The sequence below is a fragment of the Rosa chinensis genome, chromosome 4 (genome assembly GCF_002994745.2).
Source record: "Rosa chinensis cultivar Old Blush chromosome 4, RchiOBHm-V2, whole genome shotgun sequence".
NCBI classification, from domain to species: Eukaryota; Viridiplantae; Streptophyta; class Magnoliopsida; order Rosales; family Rosaceae; genus Rosa; species Rosa chinensis.
The window spans coordinates 630,271-645,785 of NC_037091.1; the positions used below are offsets into that span (position 1 = coordinate 630,271).

The 15,515-nt window shown below is 39.3% G+C and overlaps 4 protein-coding genes across 4 annotated transcripts; 2 read left to right on the forward strand and 2 right to left on the reverse strand.

The window, feature by feature from the left end:
• Positions 1-439: 439 nt before the first annotated feature.
• On the reverse strand, positions 440-4,406 carry LOC112200615 (3-ketoacyl-CoA thiolase 2, peroxisomal). The gene is made up of 14 exons (XM_024341640.2): positions 4,158-4,406; positions 3,841-3,917; positions 3,661-3,745; positions 3,423-3,549; positions 3,235-3,333; positions 3,072-3,139; positions 2,864-2,971; positions 2,703-2,780; positions 2,480-2,609; positions 2,301-2,397; positions 1,695-1,818; positions 1,502-1,610; positions 1,004-1,087; positions 440-913 (listed from the first exon to the last, which is right to left on the reverse strand). Exons 1-14 carry the CDS (start codon positions 4,236-4,238, stop codon positions 804-806), a joined length of 1,377 nt encoding a protein of 458 aa, XP_024197408.1. The 5' UTR covers positions 4,239-4,406; the 3' UTR covers positions 440-803.
• A 958-nt stretch (positions 4,407-5,364) lies between these two features.
• LOC112200617 (putative vesicle-associated membrane protein 726) lies at positions 5,365-8,648 on the reverse strand. The gene is made up of 5 exons (XM_024341641.2): positions 8,227-8,648; positions 6,563-6,704; positions 6,348-6,468; positions 6,001-6,063; positions 5,365-5,854 (listed from the first exon to the last, which is right to left on the reverse strand). Exons 1-5 carry the CDS (start codon positions 8,414-8,416, stop codon positions 5,702-5,704), a joined length of 669 nt encoding a protein of 222 aa, XP_024197409.1. The 5' UTR covers positions 8,417-8,648; the 3' UTR covers positions 5,365-5,701.
• A 2,964-nt stretch (positions 8,649-11,612) lies between these two features.
• On the forward strand, positions 11,613-14,163 carry LOC112200457 (receptor-like protein 7). The gene is made up of 4 exons (XM_040518106.1): positions 11,613-11,634; positions 11,799-11,921; positions 12,528-12,622; positions 13,309-14,163. The coding sequence occupies exons 1-4, from the start codon at positions 11,613-11,615 to the stop codon at positions 14,161-14,163; spliced, it is 1,095 nt and encodes a 364-aa protein (XP_040374040.1).
• Positions 14,164-14,398: 235 nt separating this feature from the next.
• On the forward strand, positions 14,399-15,427 carry LOC112197151 (receptor like protein 22). Its single transcript, XM_024337730.1, has one exon. The coding sequence runs from the start codon at positions 14,399-14,401 to the stop codon at positions 15,425-15,427; it is 1,029 nt and encodes a 342-aa protein (XP_024193498.1).
• Positions 15,428-15,515: the final 88 nt, after the last annotated feature.

The window sequence follows — 15,515 nt, forward strand, 5'->3', positions numbered from 1 at the left end:
TAGCTCGATTTCTTTATATCATACAAACTGGAAATCAGAAACGTGCATCCGTCCCAACTTCGGTTGCGCATGTGCTAATGCTCACACCGAGTCATTTTTAATGGTCAACTGTAGTTCCACTCTGTCGTCGACAAACATGAACTTCTTCAGTTGTATACTACAGTTTGCTCAAGGCTCTACATAAATATGTAGCCACATACATGCCTCCAATCTTCACGCTTTTGTTGAATTGGCTTATTTCTTCTTTTGTAATCACTAAATATCAATATATCTAAACCAGTGACAACGTAAAGAAGGTTGCCTGTTTTCTATTACGAACGGACGTGTAACAGTGGGAGCTCAAACAAATTGTTAGGACGGTAGTACTAGCATGCCTTACACGGACATTCAATGAAGATTAAGGACAGTCAATCCTGTCCAGATCATTTCAAAGAAAAGATATGAGAATGGGCAAGGCCTTGATTTACTATAAAATAGTATACAAACTACTTACGAAAATAGATCTGAGTAAACCACAAACTACAGTTTCTAACACTGCTTCACTAGTGTCGACCCAATATTTATTAAGATGAGGTCCTATAATGAAACCTTTAGCTTGAGAAAAAAGAATGCCAGAGTGGGAAGTCCGGGAGAACAAACCGACTACATTTCTAGTGCATCCCAATAAACAAGGTCAGAATGACCAATGTGATTACAGTACCCAACGAAAAAACTAAGCAACTTTATTCCAGGGCTTTACTATGATTTTTACTCTCCACCAAGCATTATTGATAGGCATAGCTCTCGTCGCTAACAAATGTCTTCTACCGAGCATCCTTGGATAAAAAATTGAGGGATTCAACCTTGCGAGCATTACAGAGTTCATCAGTGCGGTCCCCCCTTTCAAAAACTGCGGCTGCACCCATCCCTGTGCCTGTATTTGCAATATAAGATCCATAATTAACATTTGCAACGGGTTGAGTGATATCACTGTTTACATACACAAGAGAGGGAGAGAGCGAACCTATGCACATTGAGATCACTCCATAGCGGCAGTCTTTTCCCCGACGCTTCATCTCGTGCAAAAGAGTGGCAACACAACGGGCACCTATAATGATCAATCAGGTCTTCAGACAAACCATTTACTAAAATTCTAGTGATTATATCTGTTAACAAATCTAACCGCAAAAGTGCAAATGTCGAGACAAAAAATATAACTCAGACAATTCAGTCCCTAAACATGCTAAAGCAAGCCAGTGTACAAATCTAAAACAGTCCACAACAAGTAACCTAGACGATCAACAATGAATAGGCACATACAACCTACGAAACATTACAGCATGCAGCAAGCTTATTCATTCATGAAAACGCAAACGCCCGTAAACAAAATGGATGCATTGCCAAACTACATTGAAAATTGCTCAAAATATTTAACAACTGAAAGATCTAGTTACCTATAATACTTGAAAAAACTAAACATCGTGCAGAATTGTCCCTGCTAAATAGAATATTATGCACGTACCTGTTGCACCAAGTGGATGGCCAATGGCCATTGCACCTCCATTAACATTGATTTTTTCTGGATCAAGTCCTAGCTTGTTACGGCAATACACAAATTGGGAAGCAAAAGCCTACACAGTTGCATTCTCACTGTCAATTTACACTCGCAGGGCATGAAAGCAGAAGTAGATGTTCAGTCATAATTTAATAAATACCTCATTTATCTCAAAAAGGTCAATATCATCAAGCTCTAAACCAGCTGCCTTGACTGCAACTGGAATTGCAGCAGCTGGGCCAACACCCATGATGGCAGGATCCACACCAACAGCAACAAAACTCCTGCCCAACCAAGAGCCAAAAACAGTGAAACACCAGATGTTAACATCACCATAAATGTGAAAATATCACTCTCTTCAGCAACTACTATACTGAATTATAAATTCCATAAATTTAGAGGAAGCATAAATCCCATGTCAATAAGAAGACTTTGAGATGGCAAGATCCTTGGAGAAAAGAAGGTTCTGCTACGAAGCAGATAGACCCGGAAATATAAGGTAATAAACTCTGTGCCATGTTGATTTATCAGAGAAAAAATGTGGCTTCATATACCCTGGTTCAAAGCTATGGAAAAGAAATAATAACAGATGCTTATAGAAGTAAAGAAATGAAAAGTTATTGGATATTGAAGACCAAATAATATACTTCTGGGTATGCATGTTGAAAAACTAATTGTAGGTTGCACAACAAAGACTGCCCCCTCCCTCCCAAACAAATCAACTCGCCCCTGTGAATTAGAAGCATGGCATCATGGAGCAGCATACCTGAATACACCAAGAATTGGAATTCCTTTTTGGTCGGCAACACTTCTCTTCATCAAGAGAACAGCTCCAGCACCATCACTAACTTGACTAGAATTACCTGAAAGGCATGCCCCCAATGACGATATAGAACGGATTTTACAGTGCAAATCCTATATTTTACTTAACTAGGAGAAGAATACCAGCAGTGGTGGTCCCATCTTTCTTAAACACAGGCTTCAGCTTTGCTAGGTCCGACAATGTTGTGTTTCGAATCCCATCATCAACAGAGATTGTAACAGGTTTTTCATCACCAGATTTTGGATCAACAATCTATTTGAATTCAGTGAAATCAGTATCACAATAAATACACATATTTCGTTGCACAGATGCTATTCAAACATTATCATCAGAGTGGCACATTACCTTGGTTGCCACAGGGATAATTTCATCTTTAAATCTACCAGCAGCAGTAGCAGCAGCTGCCTTTCTATGAGAGTCAACCTAACAATATTATGTAATAAAAACAATCAGTAAAGAAAAGCAAACCAGGCTATAACAGCACAGTAGCAGAGTAATCAACTTACTGCAGCCTGATCTTGCTCCTGCCTTGAAACACCAAAACGATGAGCAACATTTTCCGAGGTGACCCCCATAGGAAGAAGGCAATTCTGGGCTTGTTCAAAGATCTTTACCTGAACATAATGCAAATTCTAGTTAGAATGCTAGAATCTTATCAAAGAAATCAGTTGGGAGAGAGTGTCCACATGTTTACATAGGAGAAAGAGAGAGTACTTTAGGATTAACATCCCCTTCCCATGCCATTGGGTTTACAGTCATGGATTCCAACCCAGCTCCAATACCTATATGAAATAATCCAAAAAAAAAGAAAACTATATTAAACCTATGATACTCATCAGAGTAACCTGAGACAATGAAAATAGTCAGACACACTCACCAATGTCATAAAACCCTGCTCTTATAGAAGCAGCTACATCAGCAACTGCTTGAAGCCCAGACGAACATTGTCTGTTCACAGTTCTAACCGGCACAGTTTCTGCAAACGACAGTCATCCTCCTTGTATGAGTGCCAAAGCAATGAGATATTTAAGAATCATGAAGCTGAGAGTAGATAAGAGCACATACCAGGGAAGCCAGCATAGAAAGCAGCCATCCTGCATTCGCTAGCTCTTTGAGATCCGGGAGCCAACACGGTACCGACAACAATATCCCCGACTTCCTTTGGATTCAGATTGGTTTTCTCAATCACTGCCTGCAGCAAAGCAATCACGGTAACATACAAATGTCATTTCATTAATCGAGACAGAAAATAAGACAAGCTGCTGAGCTCAGACAGCAGAAGTAAAAAAAGCGAGGGAGTAACCTTGAGAACAGGTGCAAGGAGATCATCGGCATGAGTATCTTTGAAGCCGCCGCGTTTGGCCTTGCAGAGTGGAGTGCGATAAGCTCTGGCACAGCAAAAAAAGGGATGGTTTTGAATATTGAAAAACTTAGATGATGGAATAATTGAAAAAATGAGGAGCAGCATTAAAAAGGAACTTACGCTACAATAACGACATCATCCCCAAACACGTTTGTCCTTGCATAGGCAGCACTATCCCCAGCGGCACATGCCGACGCCTGATCATACCAATACCACGAAAATCTTGGTTAAGCAATTGATGAATTGACACAAAGCCAAAACCTCCATACATATATCGCAATAATAATAATAATAAAAAAAAAACTGCGTTGTTTCAGAGATCGAACAAGCTACAAATCAACAATATAAGGTAGGTAGCTGAATTAATAGAAGAAGGAAAGGTCGATCAGATGAGTGCATGATAACAGTGAAATGGAATCAGAGAAGAAGAGGCTTACGGAGAGAGAAGAGTCGTCGGTAGAAGAAGAAGGTCGGAGGTGGTCAAGGAGAACCTTCTGCCTGTTGATCGCTTTCTCCATATTCTGAGTAATCAATCAGAAACTGAAACTCAATTTGGGAAGGAAGGGACTGTAGGACAAGGAAAGTAAATAGTGCGCCTCTGGTTTATATATCTGGAGACTCGAGAGAGAGAGATTAGGCGGTTGGTTAGATCTGTTTGTCTAAAACAACACTCTACAACAGTTCTAATTTTTAACACCCATGGATTATGGATATATCTCATTTCCTTTTTCTTTTCTTTTTTTCTTTTTCTTTTTCTTTTTAAATATGCAGTATTTTTCTTCATTTATTGGCCGTGTCTGCACCTAGTTTTTGTTAGAGTCTGATTTGTGATCAGCTACGTACTGACAATTTGATGATGTAAAGGCAGGCGTCACCTACGAGCTTTTTCTTTCACTCTTGTATTCCACGCGTGCTTTCACTTTCTTGGGATATTTCTATCTTCTATTGTTTTCTACATCGCTTTCCCAAATTAATTTTATTAAGTGGGTTTTCTCTTTTCCTTTTTTTTTTTTTTTTGGGTGTGAATTAGTAAGAAAAAGTAACATTTGACATGCCTGGAAAATTTAAATTTCATAAATGTTACGCCTCTAAAACACTCAAAAACACGATAAAGTTTCAGGTTATTTTCATATCAGTGTGTATCACATACATGTCCAGACTTTATATTTTGACATTGGTGTTTGTAACTTATCCCGAGCCACAAAAACATGGGAGACACGCGCGTTGCAGGGACGTGTACGCAATGTAAAAAAGATATTTGGGATGCGTGCCATTATGGGGAAATAGAAGAAGAGGATAGATATGACAGATAATATCCTTCTTGGAAAATGTGATAATCAGACTCGTATTCTTTGGCGTATTTCCCCCAAACATAATGCTACAATTACTTCTAATTATTTACTTGTGCTGCAGTGATTATAGGTGATTTACCAAAATTGACCTCCAAAACTTTTCCTCTACAAGAAATCAAATAAATACTTATTAGTCACACTTTCTTGGTTTTTACTTATTAGTCACACTTTGTGCACCTGTTATGTTTGTATCATTTCCCAAACAATTAGGACGAAGTTTAATCCGGAAAAAATATATAAAAAGCCATGACTAACCTGATGCAAATTTGGCAGAAGCATTACTAAGAATCAGTTGAAGAAGCAAAGGGGATAAATTTTCAGAGAATTCCAAAGTGAGATGCTGATTTACAGTCATCCAAAGTATTCTCTTCCATTACATCTTAACCTAAGGATCCATTACATAAACCATATATAGGGCCATAGGGGGGACTTATCTAGTACCTAGAGAAAAGTAATATAGCTATACAACCAAATTCAAAATACAAAACCTCTTCCCATCCTAAAATGCATAGCAAAAGAGGACGGGTATTGCCTACCATGGTAAACAACCGAAACAGATGAATCGAATTACCAAGACTTAAAATGCAGCATGACACCATGTAAACCATCCAGGGGCATTCCGAGGCAACTTAATCTGAAACACACTTGAAACCACCGCAAGCAGACAAAAATATGACGAGGCCTAAGGCAACAACAATCCCCACAACAATCAACTTCATCTTCATATTCTGAAACCACATCTTCCTTCTCATTTTTGTTCCTTGTTGCTTGAAATCTTGGGCCTACAACACAGCATTAAAGCACCAGATCAACATTAGAAAACCATGAAATGTGGCACACGGGTAATCGTTTGTTATAGAAGGCTAAAATGAGAGAGGGGGGGGAAGGCCCCTGCATTCAGAGTACTAATGGAGCTTATTGAACTAACCTGAGAGCGGAGATTATCAGTTTTATCCACCAACAGCTCAATCTTCTCACCACGGTCAAGAACCTGCATTATCGATGAATCTCCATAACTAAAATACCTGATGAATCATTGCTATATACAGAAAACTAAGCCACAGAAAACGATCAATATAGAGATGTAAGCCATAGTGGTATAAAGAAAATTAGTCAAAGATAACACACAGAGCTCAAAAGCCATTTTGGAAAGCCTAGTACTAATCAGACAGAAGCATGCATATCAGGTTGTAACTTAATCAGTCATCAACTTCCAAATTACTAAAACAACCGTTCTAAATTTGAAATAGGATAAACAGCAGCAGCTCTTTCTACCTTCTCAATATTTTCCATCATAACACCCTTGACCTCAGTAACCTGAGCCTTCACTTTTGCAAGCTTGTTGATCTCTTCAGGATGATCCACACAGTACTTCATGTGCTCCTTCAGCTTTGGTCTAAAACATACACATCAAAGTTAAGCATATTAATAAAAAACTGATTGTTGCACCATAATCTTTATCACAAAAGTGAGTGCTTAAAACTAAATACCCAAATTCTCTGTTCAGTCCATTGGCTGTTGCAGTCCCAGCTTTTCCACCAGCATATCTTTTGTTGAAATCATCCTTGATTCTCTCTAGATAGGCAATGGGAATTTGCCTACCTGCAGATTCAGCTGCAACTACACAGTAGGCTGTAGAGTACAAAATAGAGAATTTGAACATGTCCCTATAAGGTGTATGGGGTTATCAACTAAATAAAAGGTTTGAAAATAAACTAATCAAGAGAAAGCTTGTAAATCGCGTCCATCAAATCAAATGCCCAAATTACTTATCTAACATGGAATACCATTATATATTTGTTACTAATAAAAAACCATCCTCGTCAAATCAACCACAAAAGAATGCACAATAATGGACTATTCATCTATTATTACTGCAAAAACATCTTTGACAAAATGTGTCCTGTAATCCCAAACAATTATACCAGTTATGGAATGCATACCATGCAGCCTAGAACAGATAAAATATACGATAAGAAAGATTTAGTACTTTCAAATCTATTGCCAAATATGACTAAAATGAGCCGTATAGGGTACTTCAATTATTAACTATTTCAATGGTTGGTTTTGCAGCAGTTCACCGATACCTAGAAAACTACATTCCAGAACACAAGGGTCAAAACCGGTAGATTCACATTCTAGAATTCTAATCCTGAACATCATTGAATTTCTGCATGTTTCTCCTTTGTATGCTCGATTACTCATTATCGGAGGAATGTAAAAGGGCAAAATAAACCAAACTTCTCAGAAACATTCTTTTTTGGGTTTGAGAAATACAAACTAAAGACAGTCAGTACCAATATCTTGATACTCAAGCCATATAGCACGAGAAGATGTCAAAGTTGAACACCGGTGACCATCCAATACATTGCACTCACTAAAGTTTATACAACACACTTTTTTTTTTCCCCAAGAAATGAGGAACGCAGAGTAAAAAGGTATTCAGCCAAATAGAATACCAGCAATCCTTAAATACAGAGTTATAAACAGATATTTACAGAGGACGTTCTCCTTTTTCTATGAAAATAGATGATACAATGCAGGGTTCATCTCGCAATGTGGTACAAACTGAAACCATTTGGTCATCTTATGACATTCAGATCAACAGGCATCCAAATGGAGATCACTTAGCGTTCAAGAAAATATGCAAACAGAATGTCTGTGATAAACACTAATTAAGATGATCATGATAGGAGAAGACAAGGCAAACGCAGAAAGAGGCAACAAGGGGAATGACATATATGCGGCCCTTCCTTTTCTTAAAAGCAACAATAACAAAAGTACATTCGAATTCTTCAAATTCTTTCTCGCGCAGTTCCCCTGATCGAAAACAAATGCAAAAACAGCATAGTAGATGCACAAACCTTCTTCTTTCTATAGCATGACAGCTTCGGATCACCAAAGCATCTTAAAATCACAAAATGATATGATCCAATACAACAATCTGGTTCTACCACACACACACACACACACAAAAGCAACAGAATCACCGTAATAGAATCATGAATACATATAAACAACGCGTGGATCAAGTTCGAGAAAGGATCAAATCGACGCAGATCAGAAGGATGAATTCGTAATCGAAGAGAAATGGATAAATTGGAAGAGAAGAAAGGTAAAAAGAAAGAAAATGGTGGAGGGGGGGGGGACTCACTGAAGCCGTTTTCGACGAGGTAATTGAAGGTGTGGCCATCGCAATTGTAGGTGAACTTGTTGTTGGAGGCAGGAAGCTTCTGGAGGCATTGAGAGGCGATGCTGGTGAAATTTCCGGTGAACTCTGTGTACTCGGCAAGAATCACAGTGCCTCGAGCCACGAAGCTATAGATCAGAGATTGCTGCCCCATATCTCAAATTATCGAATCGACGCCTAATACTCACACTCCAATTAATTATCAAAAAACAGGCCTCTTTCTTGCTTTCTTTTCTTGTACGGAGATTCAGAGGTGCAGAGAGAGAGTCGATGGGATCGAAGAAGGAGAAAATGCTTATTTTACGGTCACACAAAACAGCTTTATACCCACTCCCCCAACGTTTTCTCTCTTTTATTTTCTTTTTCCGTTATTTTTCTCACTTCTCTCGCCTCTTTTTGACTGAATAATAAAATTTATATTAAACCACAGCGCGGGTCTTTTGAATTTCGAGTTTCGTACTGCTCGACTGCGGGTGTGTCTGTTTTTGTCTTTTTGACCAGAAATTTTTTTTTTCAAAAAAAAAATGACAAAGAAAATGAGAGGAGGCGGAGAGCCGTGGAGGTAGTGGTTGTGGAGTGATGCGTCCGCAACAAATGTTGCAGCATTCACAAACATGTAAAAATAGGAGTGTTCAACCAACTTTTTATCTAACAAGCTTAGCCCCTCAATCCAATTCTCCTATAACTCATTTTTTTTAGTACATTTTTCACTTAGGCTTATCTGATATAAATTTGGCACATCTAGGTACCACTAGATTATTAGTCAATTCGAAATCACTTTAGCGTATATGTATTTTTCAATGTGATTTTTTAAGATTTTATAAAGTAATTCCAACATATATATGCACCCATCTTAAAAAATATATATATAGAGAGAAAAATTTCTCTCTTTCGATCGAAGATTTGATGGCATTTCTTGCTTATGCGTCTCAATTCCGGCAAGGAAGTGAGTGGAGTGTGCCCATTTTTGTTTGATTCTTGCATATGTTCGCAAATGTGGGTGACTACAAGAATGAATTCTTCCAACGTCATCTAAATTTGAGATTCTTTTGTAGGCCTCATCAAAAAGTCCGCGGATCAAATAGACCGATAGAGACCCGCCGGCCCGTAAAAGCTCGTAACCTATTATATATATATATATATATATATATATGTATGTATGTGTGTGTATGTTTATGTATAGATAAACTTACCATTCTTTTGGATTGGGAAGTTTATTGAAACCAATCCAAAAGAAGGCACACATAGGCAATTATTGAAACCAAATTGTTGCGGTCCGAGTAAGTTTTGTCATGTCCCGTCTAAATGCATACATTGAGAGGACCAAGGTCACCAAGGTCGATCTGTCTCCCCTCTGTTTGGCTCCAGTTTTGTTGCAGCTGGTCAACAGTCTCTTTTCTAAGCGGGCGTGCCAGCACCGTTCAGGTGCGTTTGTCGGGGGTGTCCCTTGACCTGACTTTTTTTTAGCGATTATAGATGAGGAGAGCACCAACCTCGTCGTGGGGGTCTTCTGTGACTCGTGGTGAGGACTTTGTATTGTGTCACCAAGTCGATACTCAACGTTGTAGGTTAAGCAGAGCGAAATCACCGGGAAGTAGAGAGAACTTGCTAAAGTCACAACTTTAGCTTGGTTGGTTTGCGAGGGTGTTGCCCTTGCTTAGATGGTTCCGTAACCATTGTGGTTGCGGTACTACAGTCGGCTTCCGAGGAGACTAAGACCGAATCACATTGACAAAGGGTTTGGTGGCACTGACAGTCGGCTCTTGAGAAGACTGGGACTGGAGTGTGATCACCGGTAAGAGAAGGAGAGGAGTTGCTCTTAGAGAGGGATTGCTCTAGAGAGGCTTGGATAATCTTAGAGATTGTTGTTGAATTGTGTTGTTGTCTTTGTTACTTGTTGTAGCCTCTATATATAGGCTACCAAGCGATAGTGGTTGGCCTTAAACAAATCATGATGGGTTAGGTTTGAGCACTTAAAACACTAATGGAATGTTAGGTTTAAGCACTTACTGCTCCAATTTTGCTGCAGCTATATCTCCACCAAGAACTCAAAATGGGCCTTTGACTTCTTCATATCAAATGATCCAAAATGAGTGTAGATCATTGTGGAAAATTTTCAGAGCTTTCTTCCATGTGGTTGGGCCGGAAATGCTGCTGGACTCCTTACAGGTCCAGTTTTCCAGTTTTGCTTCTGCAGAAAATTGGACTGATTGTTTGAAGGCTTTCCACTCATAACTAGCTCTGGAAATCTTCATAAGAAATGATCCTTGGGATGTCTAGAATTTATCTGGAAAGTTTTAGCTCATTTGGATTTCATTTGGTTAGTCTTCCGCCCCTCCTTTCTTGTTTAGCTCGGTTTCTCCTAGCCGAAGTAGGAAAATGTGCTAAAGTTGACTTTTCATTTCCATGCTTCCATCATTTCCTTTTCTTGCAGCTTGCATAATCTTCCATAGTAGGCTTTATTTAGCCTCTAAATAATATATTTCGAACTTGTCGACAGTATGTAGCTTGAGCCACTGACTTTGGCTCAATTTCTCCAAGACATGCCTTGTCAGGACAAAATGCTCATTTTGGGTCCAAACACCCTCCTCTTTCCATGACGCTGCTTTCTTCTGCTAAATATTTCTACATTTCACTCATGTCACCAATTAATGTTGTTCAATTATTGAAGTCTTGAACTAGATTGTAAGGCATTGATCAGCACCATAAACGTTCTTGTCAAGGTTTACCACTAAAAGTGTAAGATTGACCACATAGTCTTGTGAGATTTAAACTTGAGACCTCATACTTCATGAGAAAAAATATGATGTTAAATATTTCGAATTTTCAACTAGAAGATGAGCCCTGAAAAAGTTGAGTAAACTAGATCTCGATTTCTCATCATATATTTAAGTTTTGGGTATGTTATTTATTTATTTATTTTTGGAAATTAATGAAACTTCATTAATAAAAACCACTGAGAGTAAACTCAATGGAATGAGCCCAAAACAAAGCCCAAGTACAAATAAACCCAATAAGGAAAATTACAACTCAACCATAATCCACATGGACAGGCAACATAGTGTAACCCATCAACTCCAAACACAAACACAGCCTCCGCCGCCAAACGCTTCCGCACAGCAGCCGCTGCAGTCGCCACCAGAAGCCAAGAGGATGCGAGAAATGCTGAATCGAAGTGATGAGTACCGAATAGCCGTTGCCAGAACAAACCCAAAAAGCAAATCCAGTCAAAACCAACATAAAGGGGGATGAGAGAAAGGAACCAGTACCACACACTGACTCGCGCATCTCCACCAGATAGACTCAAACCGGGAAGGGGAGAAAGCCACCGAGAAGAAAACCAGCGGATAATGGGGGGTGGAACACCCATGCGTGAGCACCCATAATCCAGTCGGTAAGTGATTCTCACTTTAGAGCAGTAGCCACGAAATCCTTCATGGAGAAGGTCATTGGTAGAAGCAGGGGAGTTGGTGTGAGGTGATGGGTGAGGGGAATCATGGAGTTTTTTGGATCTGAAATTTTTTTGGGTTGATCAGCAAAGAAGGGAGGAACAAAGTCCTCTAGAGCTGGACATAAGCCTAAAAAAGGAGGAACAAAGTCCTCAAGTGCTGGACATAAGCCGGAGGATCACCACAAAATGGGTGTAGTTCACCACAGGGGTGAGAGAGAAGCAAGTGAAAATGATGAAAGAAAGAGGAACTGAGAAAAAGAGAGGCCAGAACACTAGAGGCCGCCCCCAACTGTCAAGCCAACAATCTAGATCCGGAGGGATCAAGATCAGGGCAAGAGAGAAGGGGGAGGGAGATGGGTTTTTCTCAGATCTGTTTTCTCTCTCTAGGTTTTAGAGAGAGACGCTCTTTGGGTATGTTATAAGTGAGAAGAAAACTAGGGAATGGTTCGATGTTTCTCACCGAATGTTGAGCGCTCTGACCAGCTATATCAAATAATGGAATAGTATGGAACTTCAAATCAATTCAAGTTCGTTGGCATAATCTAATTTTTTGTGCGCACACTAGCTCAGAAGTCAAAATAAAGATTCGGAATGGAGAGTTTTCTTAAACGGCTAGCTTGACAACAATGTACGTATGTGGTCATGACCATGATTATCTGGTTTCTAGGCTTTAAAGTCTTAATGGACAAAGCTGGCGGATGACACTGAAAGTTGAAACTTCGAAACGCGATAATGATGATGAACGGTGGCCAATCCAATGAGATTCTGTAAGGCAATATAAGACTCTTCTGCTTCTGCTTCTTTGTCTCTCCAGGCAGTGGTAAGCGATTTCGAAGGGAAGTCACGTCGAGACCGAGGCTCTGTACTTACTTGTCAACATTATCTGCAAGATATTCATGGAGAAATCAAGTATATTTCTGTTCAAAGAGGATTAGCTTGAGAACAACGTATGGGGAACTGATGAAAATGCCTGATCATCTGGTTCAAGTCATTGAGTCTTAATGGACAATGCTACATTGACATTGAAAGTTGAAATTATTAATTTGACAATGAATGAACGAACTATCAAAGGCGCTTACTCCTGATCGAGATTGGTGTAAAGTACATCTTCTGGGTATGCTTTGTCTCTCAGGGAGGTGGAACTATATACAAATTAAGTTATACAATTCAGCCAAATATGTAACAGAGGAAAACATAAGGATAAATGCCTAAACATTAATCAAAACTATGTGCAATCAACATGCAATCAGGATCTTACAGATACGCAGGTTTTATTGTTTACTTTAGCTTTACTTTTTATTTTCCAACTTCAATTATATACCACTAGATTCAGTGATTTCCATTTTTTATTTGACTCTTTGACAACCGCATTCTACTTATAGAAGCAAATCCACACGAGTTGTGTTTTATCAAGGTCATTTTACTTTATCTTTTGCCAGAGCCTATAAAATAAGTTGAGAGTTTTCCTGATAAACAACAAAATCAGAAAACAATATTTTGTCATGGGAATGGGATTGCCAAGGTGTTATTTTTATGCTGTGCAATGCCTTATTTTTCTGTTGCTCAAAGCTTCCCAATGTTCTTCATTTGTGCAGACAATTGGTCATGCAGATGAGTGCTCTGCTTTGATGCAATTCAAGCAAAGCTTTACAACAAGCAAGTCTGCATCTTTAGATCCTTTCGCTTATCCGAAGGTTGCATCATGGATGCAAGAAAGGACGAGGAGGAATTGCTGCTCATGGGATGGTGTGGAGTGCAATGAGGAGACTGGCTATGTTATTTGCCTAAACCTCAACAGCAGCTGCCTCTATGGTTCTCTCAACTCCAGCAGCAGCCTTTTCCAACTTGTTCACTTGCAAAAGCTTGATCTCTCAGATAATCACTTCAATTTCTCCAAAATACCATCAAGATTAGGCCATAATCTTACCGGTCTAACACTTCTCAACCTTTCACAGTCCTCATTCTCTGGCCAAATTCCATCAGAAATTTTGTACCTTTCCAAGCTGTCTACCCTTGATCTTTCTGCTACTAGCTTTTTGGATATGACATTCGATTATGATCATTTTTCATCTTCCAAGATTTTGGAACTGACAAATGCCAACCTCAGAAGTATAGTTCAAAATCTAACCAATATACAACAACTTCATCTTAATAAGGTACACATACTCTCCACTCTACCCGATATCTTTGCAAATGCAACTTCTCTCAAAGCTCTGTATCTTCAAAGCTGTGGTTTGTCTGGAGAATTCCCAGTAGGAATTTTTCAGCTACCAAACTTAGAAGTTCTTGATCTGATGTATAATGAAGACTTAACTGGTTACTTTCCTGAATTTAACAAGAGTAGCCCCTTCAAGAAACTGAATGTTGCGAGGACAAATTTCTCTGGTCATGTACCTGCTTCAATTGGAGACCTAAGCTCCTTAAGAGTACTTGAACCTCGCATTATGTAATTTTTATCCTCATATTCCATCTTCTCTTGGAAACCTTACACAGCTCAGTTACCTTAGCCTTTCTTTCTTTTTCGACCATAATTATACTTACTACGATGTTTCAAGAAACAGTTTTAGCGGCCAACTTTCTGAGTCCTGGTCTTGGGTTGGAAAGCTAACCAAACTCTACCACTTGAGCCTTGCCTATACCTACTTAAGGGGAGAATTCCCAAGTTTTGTTGCGAACTTGACTCAAATGGAAGAGTTAGACTTGGCCTATAACCAAATCACAGGTAAAATCCCATCTTGGCTTGCCAAGTTGACCAAATTAACTGCTCCATACTTCCCATTCAACAATTTGCAAGAAGCAATTCCAAGGTCATTTTTCCAGCTTACAAACCTTCAGTATATTGACCTTTCCTCCAATAACTTGAGTGGAACAGTTGAGTTGGATGAATTTTTCAAGCTCAAAATGTTAACAGTGCTTCGACTTTCGTTCAACAAATTATCTGTGCACATCAAAACCAGTTTGACTGCTACTTCTCCAAAGTTTGAAGCTCTAGCATTGGTGTCATGCAACTTAACAGAGTTTCCAGATTTTTTACACGATAATAGTAAATTGGTGGAGCTTGACCTTTCTGATAACAACGTTCATGGCCAAATACCAAGATGGATGTGGAACTCAACTGGTGAATCTCTGTGGTATCTGAACCTCTCCCACAACTCTCTAACAGGATTTGAGCAAAATCCAGTCATTCTTCCATGGAAGAATCTGCATCTTTTAGAGCTTGGATCTAACAGGTTACAAGGGCAATTGCCGATTCCACCCCTATCAATCCAATTTTATTCTGTGCCAAACAATGGTTATACCAGAGGGGTTTCACCATCTTTCTGCAACTTGAAAGATCTGTTTGTTCTTGATTTGTCCAACAACAACCTAAGTGGCATGCTTCCACAATGTTTAGGCAGCTCCAGTGCTTTTGAGATTCTGAAGCTCCGCAACAATTCTTTTCATGGTGATATTCCTGATCAAATGTGTCCAACCGGACAGGGTTCACTAAAGATGCTTGATCTGAGCTATAATCAGCTACGGGGAAAGCTACCAAGATCAATGGAAAATTGCACTCAGTTAGTGTTTCTTGATTTCGGAAACAATCACATTAGTGACAGCTTCCCATCATGGTTAGGGACACTTCCGGTACTAAGGGTACTCATTCTGGGGACTAATGGATTTCATGGCACTATTGGCAAACCTGCAACCAACCATGAGTTCCCAAACCTCTGAATTATTGACCTATCCAACAATGGTTTCTCAAGTTGGTTGCCTTCTGATTACTTAGGGAGCTTGAATTGCATGAAGAAATCTGTTGACC

Excerpts from the sequence above, each read along its gene's own strand:
- LOC112200617 (XM_024341641.2), bottom strand. The coding sequence starts at position 8,416 with ATGGGGCAGCAATCTCTGATCTATAGCTTCGTGGCTCGAGGCACTGTG. Across the intron at positions 6,705-8,226 it reads CCTCGTCGAAAACGGCTTCA|CCTACTGTGTAGTTGCAGCT; the intron begins GTGAGTCCCCCC and ends TGTACTCTACAG. Across the intron at positions 6,469-6,562 it reads GGACTGAACAGAGAATTTGG|ACCAAAGCTGAAGGAGCACA; the intron begins GTATTTAGTTTT and ends TGTATGTTTTAG.
- LOC112200615 (XM_024341640.2), bottom strand. The coding sequence starts at position 4,238 with ATGGAGAAAGCGATCAACAGGCAGAAGGTTCTCCTTGACCACCTCCGA. Across the intron at positions 2,781-2,863 it reads AGGAGCAAGATCAGGCTGCA|GTTGACTCTCATAGAAAGGC; the intron begins GTAAGTTGATTA and ends TAATATTGTTAG. Across the intron at positions 1,819-2,300 it reads CCAATTCTTGGTGTATTCAG|GAGTTTTGTTGCTGTTGGTG; the intron begins GTATGCTGCTCC and ends TTGGTTGGGCAG.
- LOC112197151 (XM_024337730.1), top strand. The coding sequence starts at position 14,399 with ATGGAAGAGTTAGACTTGGCCTATAACCAAATCACAGGTAAAATCCCA.
- LOC112200457 (XM_040518106.1), top strand. The coding sequence starts at position 11,613 with ATGGGGGGTGGAACACCCATGC. Across the intron at positions 11,922-12,527 it reads GGGTGTAGTTCACCACAGGG|GCAGTGGTAAGCGATTTCGA; the intron begins GTGAGAGAGAAG and ends TTGTCTCTCCAG. Across the intron at positions 12,623-13,308 it reads GATATTCATGGAGAAATCAA|ACAATTGGTCATGCAGATGA; the intron begins GTATATTTCTGT and ends TCATTTGTGCAG.